We start from the raw sequence: 13,988 nt of genomic DNA, 5'->3' as shown, positions 1-13,988 counted from the left end.
TAAGTGGAGGGGATGGAAGTGTTCTTGTAGCACTGGTTCCTGCTCCGCCGGCAGCTTGCGCTTAAGAGGAATTTTGTATGGCACCTCCTCCCTGACTGGCGTTATTTTGCGCTTGTGGAGCATTAACTTGCCAGTGTCGGCGTCGATAAATTGTGGCCCCGAAGAATCTTGTTCTTTTAGGCCAGTGGTGGTGGACTGTGTGTGGAGGACACGTGTCCGAATTTGAAATAGTTTCGGTGCCGATGTCGGTGGCAGCCCCAATGTGATGTTGGTGGGCTCCGAGTGCACTCTACAGGGTGAGGTAGTGTTGGGACCCGCGGTAGAGTGGAGGGCTACCCGGTCACGGATGCGTTGTAGAGACGCAGAGACCTGCTGCACAGCAAACTGAGATGGTGGTTTGGTGGGCACCTTGGTAGTGGACGTCGAGGCCGACCCCGACTTTTTTGTCGGAAGGGGGTCACTGGTCTGAAGGGATGCATCGACAGTGGACGTAGTCGAGGACTCGGCATTGTTGCTTTAGGCGGCGACGTAGCCGAGGCGGCCATTTTGACTGCGGAGGTTACGGCCTTCGGTGTCGGCGCCGAAGGTCTCGGTGCCTTGTGGTGCCCGAGGGCGCGCTTCTTTTGTGCGTCGACCGCATCTGCTGCGGTGAGCTCGGCGCCGAAGTCTCGCTGTACGCGGTCGTGGCCGACGACTTTTTTCGGCGCCGGGGCAGTGGATTGTTTCGACGCCTTTGATCCGACCACCACCAGTTTCACTTTCGATTTTGAAGGGACTGGAGCGATGGATGTGTTTGGGTTTAACAACCCGATCGTCTTTGGTAATAGTGGCTCTTGCAGAGTGTTCGAGGCCGGGCCGGAAGGCGGGGCCGAGGAACCATGTATTAGGTCTTGGGTAAGGCCCGAAGGCGATCCCTCGACCGGAGCCTGATGACGATGTACAGTTTCGGCCTCCGTTTCGACGGATTGGCCTAGCTCTTCGGGAGAGCTGACTTCTTCGGCCCCATAGGCTTCGTCGAAGTCCCCTACCTCGTCGACGGCTTCTTCACGTCGAAAGATCAGTTCGTCATTGTTTTCCGATTGGGAACCATGTTCTGAAGCGGGGCTAGAGAGTATTTCTTCCACGCTCTCGGCGTCCTCGTCCTCGGTGCTGAATATATTGGTGGGTGCGGGCGCTGCCTGCTGCGCCTCGAGCCTCGCTGCCCGTCGGTTCCGCAGTCTTCTTGGATCGGAACCGTGCACAGGCCATGCATTTCGATTCGTCGTGATCCGGCGAGAGACATTTATTACAGACTGGGTGGACGTCGATATGAGGGTACTTGGCGTGGCACAACGGACACCTCTTGAACGGAGTCCTCGATTCCATCGTCGATCGAGCGTCGAAGTTTGGACTAATTCGGTACGAAAGTCGGAAGAGGGTGTGGAGCACTAGAGCTAGTAGTCGACACCGAACGGTAACTGTACCGACGAAAACTATAGGCCTTTTGGCCTAAAACGAAGTATTCCGAAGTTGAGCTAAGATAGTTGCATCCGAACCCAATGGCGGAAAAAAACAATCTAAGGATGGAGAGGATGCCCATGCGCACTGTAGTCCAGGGGAGGAGCCACCTATCTCGTGATACTTCTAAGACTCTTCCAGGACAACAATGTGCAATCATCCGGACCCAACACTAGGCAGCGATCTATGCACAGATATGAATTCAGCAGCCCACATGCCTCGAACATACACATTATTCTGTGCAGCACGATATCCACACGCGTATCGACTACTGGTTTCTCTCACAATCCTTGTTGGCCAAGGTGTTGGAATGCTCGGTCCTGGCGCGCTCTTTTTCAGACCACTCCCCTGTCACGGTGGCTGTTGCGGTGCCTCCTTGTTCTCCGCCTCCATTTTTGTGGCGCTTCCCGCCCTTTTCATTTTTTAGATTCTGTCTTTCGTTCGGAGCTGCGTGATGCGATTTCTGAGTATTTTGAGACCAATATTGGATCAGTTGCTTCCTTCGGTATGGGAGGCGTTTAAGGTCTTCATTATAGGAATAGCTATTAGTAAACATGCGGGCGTTGTCCGCGCTATTTGTGGTCGCCTCGCCCTGCTGGAGACTCGTCTGTCGGACCTGGAGTCACGCCTACAGCACACCGCCGACCCTGAGCTCTACGACCAACTTAAGGCCACATTGGCCAAATTCCATGCTGAGGCTGATAGCGAGGTCAAGCATATGGGAAAATACGCTTCCGCCAGAGGTTATGGTGAGGCAGATCGGCCAGGCTCCGTACTGGCAGCATTGGCCTGCCATCGACTTGCTGCTGGAGGGATCGTTGAATTGGAGGGGGACGACGGGTCGCCCCCGACGCTGCCCACTGACATTAATCATCAGTTTCATGCTTATTATCAAGAGTTGTATAGATCTAAACTTTCCCCTAGCGATGACGACATCACTGACTACCTAGAATACATACAGCTTCCCTGGTTGCAGAACTGGCAATGCGAGTTTTTGATGCGTTCAGTTGAAGTGGCGGAGGTTCATCTTGTGTTGGGTTCGATGAGGGAGGGTAGCGCCCCCGGGATTGATGACCTCACGGTCACATTTTATAAAACCTTTAGTGATCTCCTCATTCCATATCTAATATCTCTATTCCATGAGATGGATGTGGATAGTATAATGCCCCCATCTATGCGGGAGGCGTTGATCATTACTCTTTTGAAGCCCAATAAAGATCCCCGCATGTCCTCCTCCAATCGACCACTCTCATTGATCAACCTGGACACTAAGCTGTACACGGAGATCTTAGCCAATTGTTTATCACCGCTTCTTCCTCAGCTAATTGGTCCTGAACAAGCTGGGTTCATTCCGAGCCGCACGCTCTCGCAGAATCTCTGCACGGTCTTTGGGGCTCTGCAGCATGTCCGCCCGGAGGTTAAAGCAGTTGCAGTGTTTTTAGATGCCGAGAAGGCATTCGATTAGATCGAATGGAAATTTATGTATGCTGTGCTGCGCCGCATAGGGGTGGGTGAGGAGTTTTTGCAAATGATTTTATATAACTCTCCAATGGCTAGGGTTCACACGGGGGATGTGATATCTGTCCCTTTCTCAATTCAGCGAGGCATGCGGCAGGGGGGCCCACTATCCCCGTTGCTGTATGCGGTTGCTGCTGAGCCTCTGTTGCACGCCCTACGGGAATATCATAGTCATAGAGGCCTTTGCTTTCCTCATTATAATCTCATCACCTCCGCTTACGCAAATGACACACTGTTATATGTTAGAGACTCCGAGACCCATCTATCACCTGTGATACGTGAGGTGTTTCGTTTTGGAGGCCTTTCTGGCCTCAAGATTAGTTGGGACAAAACCATATTGTTTCCCCATACGCCTTCCACAGTGCAGTTTCCGCTGCATTTCCAACTGCAATGGACTACCAAACCGGTGCGCTATCTGGGTATTCAGGTCCACCCCGACGCTGATGTGGTAATTAGAGCTAATTATTGTAAATTACTAAATAAGATTGGGGATGATATAGATAGGTGGATACGACTCCCTTTGTCCTTGGCCGGTAGAGTTTCTTTGATGAAAATGGTTATTCTGCCCCATCTGCTTTTTTTATTTCTCAATATTCCTATAGTGGTCCGTCAGCAACTGTTCCATGAACTCTGCTCTCTAATGATTAAACTAGCACGGGCTGGAAAGTCCCCCAGGGTTGCCTTGGACACCCTCATGCTCCCATATACCGCCGGCAGACTTAATGCCCCCAATTTTGAATTGTACTACAGGGCCGCTCAGGTCTCCCATGCCTATAGCTGGGTGCATGGGCCTCACGATCTGCCTCATCTCCATATTGAAAGGGTTGCTGCTGCCCCGTACTCTTTGCCTCGTTTTCTAACACAGACCCCTACACGACGTAGTGGTATATTGGACTCGATTAATTCCGTAGTACATGCGTGGAATGCATTATTGAGAATGTATGATGGGGCACTATTATATTCCCCAAGAATGCATGTTGTATGGTGCCAGTGTTTTGCAGGCATACTACCCATGGGCGACCTTTTCCGGCAGGGACAGTTGGGCACGTGGGAGGATATTGCGGGTGCAGATAGTGCACATTCAGCACTCACCAGATTCCACTTCTTTATAACTAGACACACGCTACGGGCGACACTGGGAGAGGACTTGCAGGAGCCTTTGGTTATTCCCCCTTTGACAGCTTTGCTGAGTGCTCAGTCTCCGTGTAAGATTATTTTCAAGTTGTACGCCTTAGCCCTGGATACGAGGACTTCCTCCCTCAGCACAGTTAGGCAGGCCTGGCAATCAGACATAGGTGTCCCCATTACTTACGACATATGGTTCTATTGTTGAGAGGTCCCCCTTTAAGATATCCATTAATGGCCGTTACCGCCTCGCCCATTTTAAATTTTTGAATCGAGTTTACTATTCCCCTTTACGTCTCTTTAGGTATGGCTTGCGGGACACTGATAATTGTAAGAGATGTCATACACCAAACGCTGGTTTCTTTCATCAAGCGTGGCACTGTCCACAAGTACAAAATTATTGGGATTCCATTTTCCAGAAGCGAATGATATCCTTGGGTTGTCCCTTACTCCGGATCCCCTACTAGCGCTCTTGGGATACACTAAAACCCCTTAAGAAAGATGTAGATTGGTGGCAATGGGTCTCCTTCTCGCCAAGCGTCTGCTGGCAATGCGCTGGATGAGGGGTGCTGTGCCCACGGTGGCAGAGTGGGAGCGTGACATGGTTTACTGTAACACCCAATCTGATGTATATAATTAAATGCTCCCTCCTTCTAATCGTCCGAAGAGTTTTTGGGGTATGTTTGCTCAATATCATGCCGCTCATCAAACTGAGGTTGACACCTCTGAAGATCAGAATACGATTGTGTGAAGTCATTGTTCCACCAATGTCTTAAAGTGTATCTTCTGGATGATTGTATTTTCTTTTCACATCCTCCGGCCCATCAGCAACCTTTATCGTGGCCTTGTACCCGACAGATCATTCCATTGTTGGTTTATCTTGTCCTTACTGGTCCTTCTGATAGTCCCCCCCATGACATTCCTTTAAATGTTATCACATATTGTATTGATTTTGTCAACCCTATATTTGCATTTGCTTTCTGTGACCCATATCGTTGTTACAGAATTTGTTTTCTTTACCTCAGGGTTTTTTTATTTTTGAGTACGTTTTATTTTTCTGTATTTTTGAAAAATGCAATAAAATAAAATATACAAATGCATGCATATCAAAAGGATGAGATAATAAACACCCGATACCATTAAAAATCATAAAAATTTTAAAAGCTGGTAAAAGCCCCTTAAAATAAAGGAGAGAATCTAGAGATTATATTGGTTTTAAAATCCCCCAACCGGGAAACAACAAATTTAACATGTTTGTTGGGTAAGCAAAAACATAAGAGTAGGACGAGCTTGCTTAAAATTTAGGGGTTTCAGTATCAGGATAATAAACAATTTTGTCTGCATGCTAAAATACTTGTAAAGAAGGAGAAAATGCAGGGTAATCTGCGGGAGACGTGCTGTCGCAGCTGCAGGGTTCCATGGTGCCCTGCCAGATCAAACCACTGGGGGAAGCCAGAAGAATTTACAGCAGGTTAAACTTGACTCTAACCAGGACAAATCTATACCTCTAATTGATAACAATGGACAAGTATGGCTTCATAGCCTGAACTGTTTTTAAGAGCATACACCCCCTGCACCATAGGTTTCACCAGCTCTGGGTGTTCTCTTTGTAAGGCCATGCATTCTAAGAACTGGTCCCTCACCTTTTTAAACTCCAGGGGCTACAGGGATTGGTGGTTATGAAATTAACCTCCCTGCCCAGGCTGGTAAAAGTTGCCTTCACATAGGCAATCCAAGGAATTTTATGCACATGGTCAAGAGATAATCAGGAAAGATCTGCCTATTAAACTGAGCTCCCTCCCTCGGATCTTAATCCAGCAAAGCAATGGTCTAAGCGCAATTATGTCTCCTATGTATTTTATTCCAAGCTCGCCATGGACAGGGAAAGCCGGTGTACTTTTGGGGACCTGCAACAAGCGTCTCAAGGAATCCTGGCTGTAGCTCAGGATTCCTTAAAGCTCTACATCCCCATATCTGCCTTCTGCTCGAAGAGACGGGTGCCATGAGCGAGGCCAGGACATACCTATAAAAGCTAGATGTCCTCAGCCAGGCATGGCATCAACAGTCACCTTCATGGGAATCGCTCTGCCCAGCGAATCAGTCGTTTCTAAGCTACATCGAATGGAGAACTTTCCCCCTTCTCTCCCGTCTGATATTGCTTGGGCGAGAATGGCCTGGGCCTCCTCCAGGACCTGTGACAGCACTTGTGCAACCGTTTTCCACAGAGAGTGGGAATAACGGTCCAATAAGCATGCGGTGTTCACCGACCGCAAAGCAAGGCTGGCAGAAGAAAAAGTGTTCTTGCCCCAACTGTCCAGCCTCTTGGATTCCCTGTCTGAGAAGTGGAGGCTTGGACCACCAGGCTCTCTGGAGTGGGGTGGTTACTGAGGAAGTGAAGGGAAGTGGCAGCAGAAAATCATCCTGTTCACAGGAGCCCTGTGCGGAGCGTGGACCAGGTTCCCAGAAGGCCACCCATGAGGGCTTTGTTGAATGGGAGCAAGCGTTCCGAAGAGGAAGCTCCCAGCTGTAGCACTTCTGTCAAGATCTTAGTCTGTGGGTAGCTGAAGGTCAAGGACCTCAGCTGCCCTTCGCACCGAGCATTGCATAAGGTGCGCCCTCCTCTGTTGCCCCGGTAGGTGGACAAAGCATGCCAGTATCTGGGGAGGTATCCAGTCCACTAGCCTCACCCAATTCCTCATACCAGTCCATGCCTTCTTATTGCTGGTATTGTAAAGGGTCCAGTGACCCCTTCCATTCTTTCCCCAAGCCAGCTCCGTGTCCTCAGGGATCAGAATAGGGCTGTCACCAGGAGCATCGGGAGAGGCATCGGAGAAGGTTGCAGTGATACGACTGGTGCCAGTCTGGATCCATGTCCGGTTGAAAGGGGAAGGGTGTGTTTTTTTTGCTGGGTGGGTGGGAGGGGGAAGACACAGTCAGGCTGCAAAAAAAGGAGGCACATCACCTCAAAGCGGGGAGGCGCAGAGTCAGCTCAGGCACAGGCTGCAGAGTACGAGACCTTGAATGCCAATGTTCTTCCATTGCGTCGGCCGACGGACGGGAACAAGTCAAAGCATGCTAAGTGTAAGAGGCACAAGAAGCACAGGAAGTCGAAGCATACTTCGACTTCCTGTGCCTCTTACCCGACTGTCCTGAGGATCGTTAGTGGGATGTAGAGGACTTGGGACTCCTGGAACGGTTCTGGGACCGTCTTCTTGATCGGGACCGAGACCTATGAGGAGTCGGATGGGGTGTTGCCTGCCAGACCACAAGCAGCTTTAGGGACCGCTCCCTCAAAGCCTTCAGAGCCATGGCCTGGGAATCGGAGCATAACTTGGAGTCATGGTGCGCTCCAGACACCACAGGCAAACCAAATTAGGATCCGTCACCAACATGGTACGGTGAGACGCCGCATGGTTTTAGCCCTGAAGACTTCCTAGAGGACATGACTTCCTCCACACCAAAAAAGGGGTCGACAATAGTGGAAAAATCCTGTCAAAAAATGACAGAGGGTAGCTTTCTTCACGAATCAGTGCTTGACAGCTTGACAGAAAGAACTGATGTCAATGTGCCGAGGTGGCGCCTATATAGGTGTTGTGTATGTCACTTCCAGCACCGGCATCGCAAAGTGGAGCAGACGGACGCCACCTACCGGCGCGCACAAGTATTTTTCAAAGAAAACATTTCCGGATCAATTCAAAGTTATGGAATCTGAGGCTAGATGTCTCTAACAGAAATACTTAGTTATAGTTAGATATAGATGCAGATATTGATCCAATGTCGATCTGCCCGGCCTGAAGCCATATTGCACCTCGGAAAGAATATCGTTCTCATCCGCCCACGACATCGCCTGCTTAAACGTACCCTCCCCAAGACCTTCACCACAGATTCAATCAGTGATATCGGCCGATAGAACAGGGGATTGTCCTTGTCCCCCTTTTTGAAAACTGGAAAAATTACAGCAGTGGAACATGAAGGTGGAGTCGCCTCCCTCACTGCAGCATTAAAGACCAACATCAGGGCTGGACCCCAGATCTCAATGTTGTCCAAAAACAGATCCAGGGGTGTCCCATCAGGACATGGGGCCTTATTGCGAGACAATCCCCAAATACCCTGGGATACTTCATCCAGCATGAAAACGACATTGAATCTATTTCTCGCTAGTCCACCGAGTCCTCCTCGACTCCACTGAGGCCAAAATTATATACCCCCTCAAAATGTTCCCTCCACTGTTGCTCAGAGATGTGATAGCAGATAACCTGGGCCAGTTACACAAGGCTTGTTTATCACCCTCCAAAACAGAGAGCTATTTCTGGTCTCACTACCTCGAGCTAAATTATTCCACAAACTCTTGCATAAAATAAGTTTACAGTTTGCTAGAGCCTTCTTGTGCTCCCTTCGAAAGGAGACAGCAAGATCTCTGTCTCTGGGTACCTGCTTCAGAGCGACCTTCAGTTGACTGATGGTCAAAAATGATCGGGGATTAAAAAGAAAAAACAGACCAAGACTAAAAAATTGCCAAAAGTAAAGAAGTGAACAGGTAAATTCAATTATTATGAAGATCAATGAAGATTCTAGGATGTTTTATTGGAGATACAATGTTGGTATAGAACAAGGTATTAGGCAATAGTATTTTATTTAAAATGTATCACGTGCGTGAATATCTGGAAACCAGGTATCCTGGCATTTTCAAAATGTGGCCGTCTTCCTCAGTATCCTCAAACAAAGCAAACAGTTCTGAGCACTGAAAGGGATTACTAAAAAGGCCCACCTGCCAAATCTACTGAAGCAAAATCTGGACATTGTAGTCAACGAACTCCAGAGGAATGAAGAGTTCAGTTAGACACATGCAGAATAAAACACCTTTTTTAGATAGTGAGAGTATGACATGATGAACTAAGCAGTGGCCAAGGTCAAGTGCTTTAAATGGGCGGCCCTTCTGCACCAACCGGTAAAGTGAAGAGTTGAGATGGGTAATAATGTGATGCTTTTCTGACTCAGAGGATCAGGAGAGCAGCAGCTGAACTTATGGCAGTAGTAAGAGAGAACGACTAAGAAACAGTTACAATAGTCAAGGAAAGAAATAGTCATCATCTGAACTTTGTCTTTGCCCTTTACTCAAAATTCAAAGAAAAAGAAAAGAAAATCAAAATTAACCCCAGATTAAAGAAGAATCAATAGGAGTCCAAAAGGGCCCACACGGTCAGCCAGAATGAGTCATTTCAAGAAGAGACAGATTTACTCCAAAAAGGAACATCTCGGTTTTGGCCAAATGTAAGTGTAAAGAGGTGGTGTCTCCCCATGCCACAATAAACAAAGCTTATTTAACACATTTTAAGTAAACTAATGAGCTAAAGAAGCTAAATCAAAGTGTGTGTTAGATTTGGGAAAAAACACCTGACAGGCTGCTAGAATTTGTATTTCAAAGATAGAAAAAGAATGGTAATATGCATGTGAAAAAAATAAAACAAATCAACCTACCGCCACTGCTTCATGAGCCCATCTTCCACACCGTGGACATCGAGGAGAACCTGTTCCATCTCATGAAGAACAGCATGGCATTCTTTTAATTCAAACTCAAGATCATTTTCCGAAAAAGCCCAGTCTCTCTGTACTGCCCACTCTCTGAAGACTAATTGGTGCACTGGGCCTGAAGGAGGAGTATCGCTGATAGTACCAGAATTGCTAATGTGATCACATTTTGGAAGCTCACCAAGAGGCCTTTGAAGAGAAAGGTCTTCAGCATGATCCAAACCCATTTGACCTTTAGAAACCAGGTCCTGGTGACCAGCAGAATTTTCCTCATCTGAAGAGTATACTCGCTCCAGATCCATTTCAGGCTGACTGAACTCAGAGTCATCGTCAAACATACGTGGAAGAAGCACATTTTCTGGAAGTTTACGGTTCATAAGATCTTCCACGTGCAATGGCGGAGCAGAGGAGGGCTCACGTTGTGCAGAGTCTTTATCAGAATTTATATTTGACAAAACTGGAATAATTGGGGAATGAGGAGCAGAACAATCCCACACTCTTGGGTTCAAATCAACATTTTCTTTAATATGCTCTTCAATTGAGGATAGTCTACAACCACTTGAGCTTGTCACCTTCATATTGAAGAATGCTTGATGTTCAGTTTCTCTTGTCTGTCTCTCTTCTGATGGACTATTGGACGCCCTCTGTGACAGGAGTACATCTTCCCTGTTACGCAAGTCTGTATGTCCTTGCCACCCAAATCCACCTCCTGATGTATCCCCATAATCGTCATGTTCATCCTTGAATTCCATTTTCACAGACTGTTCTTCTTCACTGCTGTCAATCACAATGGGAGAGTAGCTTGATTTAGGAGCATCCATCATCATGCTTCCACTGCACGAAGCGCTGCAATGTTTCTTTCCAGTATGAGGCACACTGCTGGTAGATGAACCACTGTTGCCAAGAATGTGACAACTTTTCAACCTCTTCATTGACAAGCCAGGTTTCACCTTTGGTGAAGGCAGAACAGTTTTCTCATCTTCAGAATCAGAGGAAATTACAATGACATTATTGCGTTGGCTTTTAATTAACAAGGAAGTAGAGTTTCCAAAATCTCCGGGTGCTTTCCTCTTCAAATGTGTTGTGGAAGAAACAGCTCTCCCCTTGAGGTAACAAACTTTTTCTTGGAGGAGAAAATTCCGATCTTCTTCATCACAGACTTCATCTGAGGAAATAGATAAAGTGTATTACTTTCAGGAAACAGACAATGATATCCGATGGTTAAAAGGATTTTACTCACTGCCAACATAGCCCATCACATCAGTGTGTGTTGAAGGTTCTCCGACTGCAAAACATTTGCAAACTGCCAAAAGTGATTACAATTCAACCTGGACGAGTGAGGCCATCTAATCAAATTGGAGCTACAAGCCACGTACAATTACCTATCAATGACTCTGTGGAAGTAGGTTCTACCATTTTTTACAGACATACCCATGTTAAAAAAAATACTTTTAAGTAAACACACATAAAAAGCAACCACATGCAAGCACCGCTGGGCCTCAATTCCTGCTTTCGTAGTCCCAAGTTTAATTAATGCATTCTCAGGTTTACTTTTGACCTACATTTGTCGTTTTGACGTTTATTTTTTATTTTATCCACTTCAGCTTGAAGATGTAACAAACTCAGCACACTACCGCTCGAGAATAATTTTTTTTAATATATTTTAATTTTCAGACTCACCGCCCTGTCTCATATTTCCAAGTTTTAAACAAGGACTGTTTATTAGCTTTGGTCTTACTTGTCTTCAACTTGCACTTACTATTTGAGATATTAACTAAGGAAACAGATAGGAGTGAAAAACTGTTGTGTACGGTGATATTAGTACTCTTAAATACTAACCCTTCCTAAAGAAAGCGTGTCTTTTAAAAATCTGCTATTTTAATGCCCAAAGAATAGACCATGATCAAGCACAGCCCTTAATGCTCCAGGTTCTCTACATTACTCGTGTGAAAGTGACCATTCCTGACATGACTGCTTGAAACCAGGGGACGGTTGTATGGATGATGTGAAGAGCAAATACTAATAACAATATAATTGCCATAACTATATTTCTTGTATCTTTCTTTTATGCTCGTCGTTCGCAAGATGTTGGGAATTTGATATCAAAGGTCATAGATGCTAAAAGAGAGAACTGTCATATCGTTGACTATGTCTCACGTAAAGCGATCACAGGGAAATCTTTAGGTTATGCATTAAAAACAAGATTTGTTTACAAAAAAGTTGGGTAAAAAACCAGCAAGGATCATTTATTTTATAAAATTTCCAAACATAACTTGGAAAGTATAGGAAAGTATAGGCAAATTAGATAATTGCTTGTATAAAAGGTGTAGTCGGTGAAAAGAATGGTGTAGGGGAAAATGGATTTAGGAGCAATGGGTTAGGGAAAAGGGAGGTGAAAGGGAAGGGGCAAGGAAAGATGTAATAATTTAGGATTAGGGTTTGTGTTTCAGTTGTTGTGTGAGAGTAAGGGGTAGGACAAGAGATGGAGGTAGGGTTAGGATTAGGTGTTGGGTTACAGTAAGTGAACGTTTAAAATATAGTTTAAGAGTTGGTGCAAAGGTAACGGGTTTGGGTACGGATTAGATTATGGGATCTAGCGAAAGTTCGATACGATTAGGGGGTACAGTAAGAGGTGGTGTAAATGTTAACTCAAAGTTAGGGTTATGATCAGAGTTAAGATCAGATTGGGCCAGCCGCTGGAGATTTGCGAGAAGTAAATGTCTTATACATGTCTGCCATGGCACATGCACTTTAAAAGCTACACATCGCTCTTTTTCACTAGTAGATCTAACTTACTAACATATCGTTTTAAGAGCTGGTTGAGCTTCTCTAATGTCATAGGACTTAAGAATAGAAATGACTATGTTGGCAATGGGACTTTCACCAGACTGCCACCACACAGATACCTTACCTAAGGTAGTTCCTGCTAAGTACTAAAATCCTGGTAAAAATTTCTAAAAGTACTCTCATCACTAAAGAAAACAGTAAAGCGAATTTAAGCTATTACCGCAGATGACATGTCATGTAGTCTGAGTTGGAAAAACATCTTACTTACCTGTAAATACAGTGCTTCTGCATTGGTATCTTTAATAGATTTACTTGTTTTAAATATTGCCCGACACAAGGCTGGAAACCTCTGGTAGTCAATGTTAACATAGCAGTATTTCAATACAGCAACTGGCACAAAAACAAATGGGCAAACATTCACAGACTACCATCAGCTCATCTTTCTCATTTTATGGCCCATAGTTCAGCCAGTGAGGTGCAGGGGCACTGCCAAGCTTTCAGAGCTCGGATGAATCCTTATCAAAAGCTTCTTGAGCGAGGAGGAGGGTGGGCACAAGTGAATCTATAATAGACGACAAAGCTGTAGAACTGCAATTACAAGTAAGTAACCTTCTTTGTCAGAATCGGATCTTTCATAGATTCCAATGCTTGAACGGAGTTACTAGAACAGTTAATGTACAAAAATATATAATAGGCGTAAAAAAGGCCCACATTAAAACAAGCTGCTTAGGGTTGCTTGTCCAAATGTTGTTTTAGTCTTTGATTGTATATCTAAATTGTAGTGTTTGGCAAAGGTATGAGTACAGATCATGGTTGCTGCTTTACTAAGACCATTTAAGCACCTCCTTGTGAAAACTGCTACTGTGGTTATCAAAATATTCGAAAGTGTTGCTTATTCTCTTTGGCATGAGAAGAGTGCATGAACAGCAGCTGGGGTGGTAGGAGAAGATGATGGAGAAGGTGGTGGCATTCTGTCACTGAAGTTCTTTTTATCATTTGCTTCATTGCATCTAAAAAGCCCAACTGAACTTGAACCTTATGAGGTTGTGGAAATCTTAGAGGCCCCTGAACGATTCAGGCCCACCAGGCCCACCATATTACAGACATTTCTGATAATCAAGCTCATCACAATAACCGGACACATCATCTATATCACGGTAATGAGGATCTTCTGCTTAGGAGAACGTAGCAGAATGAAGCCGTTCCTCAAACAAACAAATGTGATTTCTATCATCACTTTCTTCTTCTGAATCTCTCTGAGAGGATGAAGAGACATCCAACAATTATGATGGTGGTTCAGTTGATTCTGATGGAAGAAATCTGCAGATGCAATGGGCTTCTGTGGAAAAGACATAGTTAATGCAGTGGTCTCTGATGTGGAAAATACTGTTGACGATGTGGTCACCAGTGGCAATGAAAAAGCTGTTCTGATAGACAAATAGGCACAGCTGATATAATCTTCGACAGTAATTTGGTAGACTGTTTCATCAACTGCATTGCAGCTTTTGTTAACGGAGTCTCTCGTCTATGGT

General features: G+C 45.6%; 1 protein-coding gene across 6 annotated transcripts in view; it reads right to left on the bottom strand.

The window, feature by feature from the left end:
- NUGGC (nuclear GTPase, germinal center associated) overlaps nucleotides 1–13,988 on the bottom strand; it is a 1,337,967-nt gene that overhangs the window by 867,628 nt on the left and 456,351 nt on the right. For all 6 annotated transcript variants that reach the window (XR_014961415.1, XM_085604518.1, XM_085604516.1 and 3 more), the window contains one exon: nucleotides 9,619–10,834. Coding sequence is in view for 5 of the 6 variants with exons in the window: in XM_085604518.1 (XP_085460644.1) it covers nucleotides 9,619–10,834 (1,216 nt within the window). In the remaining variant the exon portion in view is untranslated. The remainder of the gene's footprint in view (nucleotides 1–9,618; nucleotides 10,835–13,988) is intronic.

Source organism: Triturus cristatus, chromosome 5_1 (genome assembly GCF_964204655.1).
Source record: "Triturus cristatus chromosome 5_1, aTriCri1.1, whole genome shotgun sequence".
NCBI lineage: Eukaryota > Metazoa > Chordata > Amphibia > Caudata > Salamandridae > Triturus > Triturus cristatus.
This window is presented reverse-complemented; position numbering and strand designations above follow the sequence as displayed.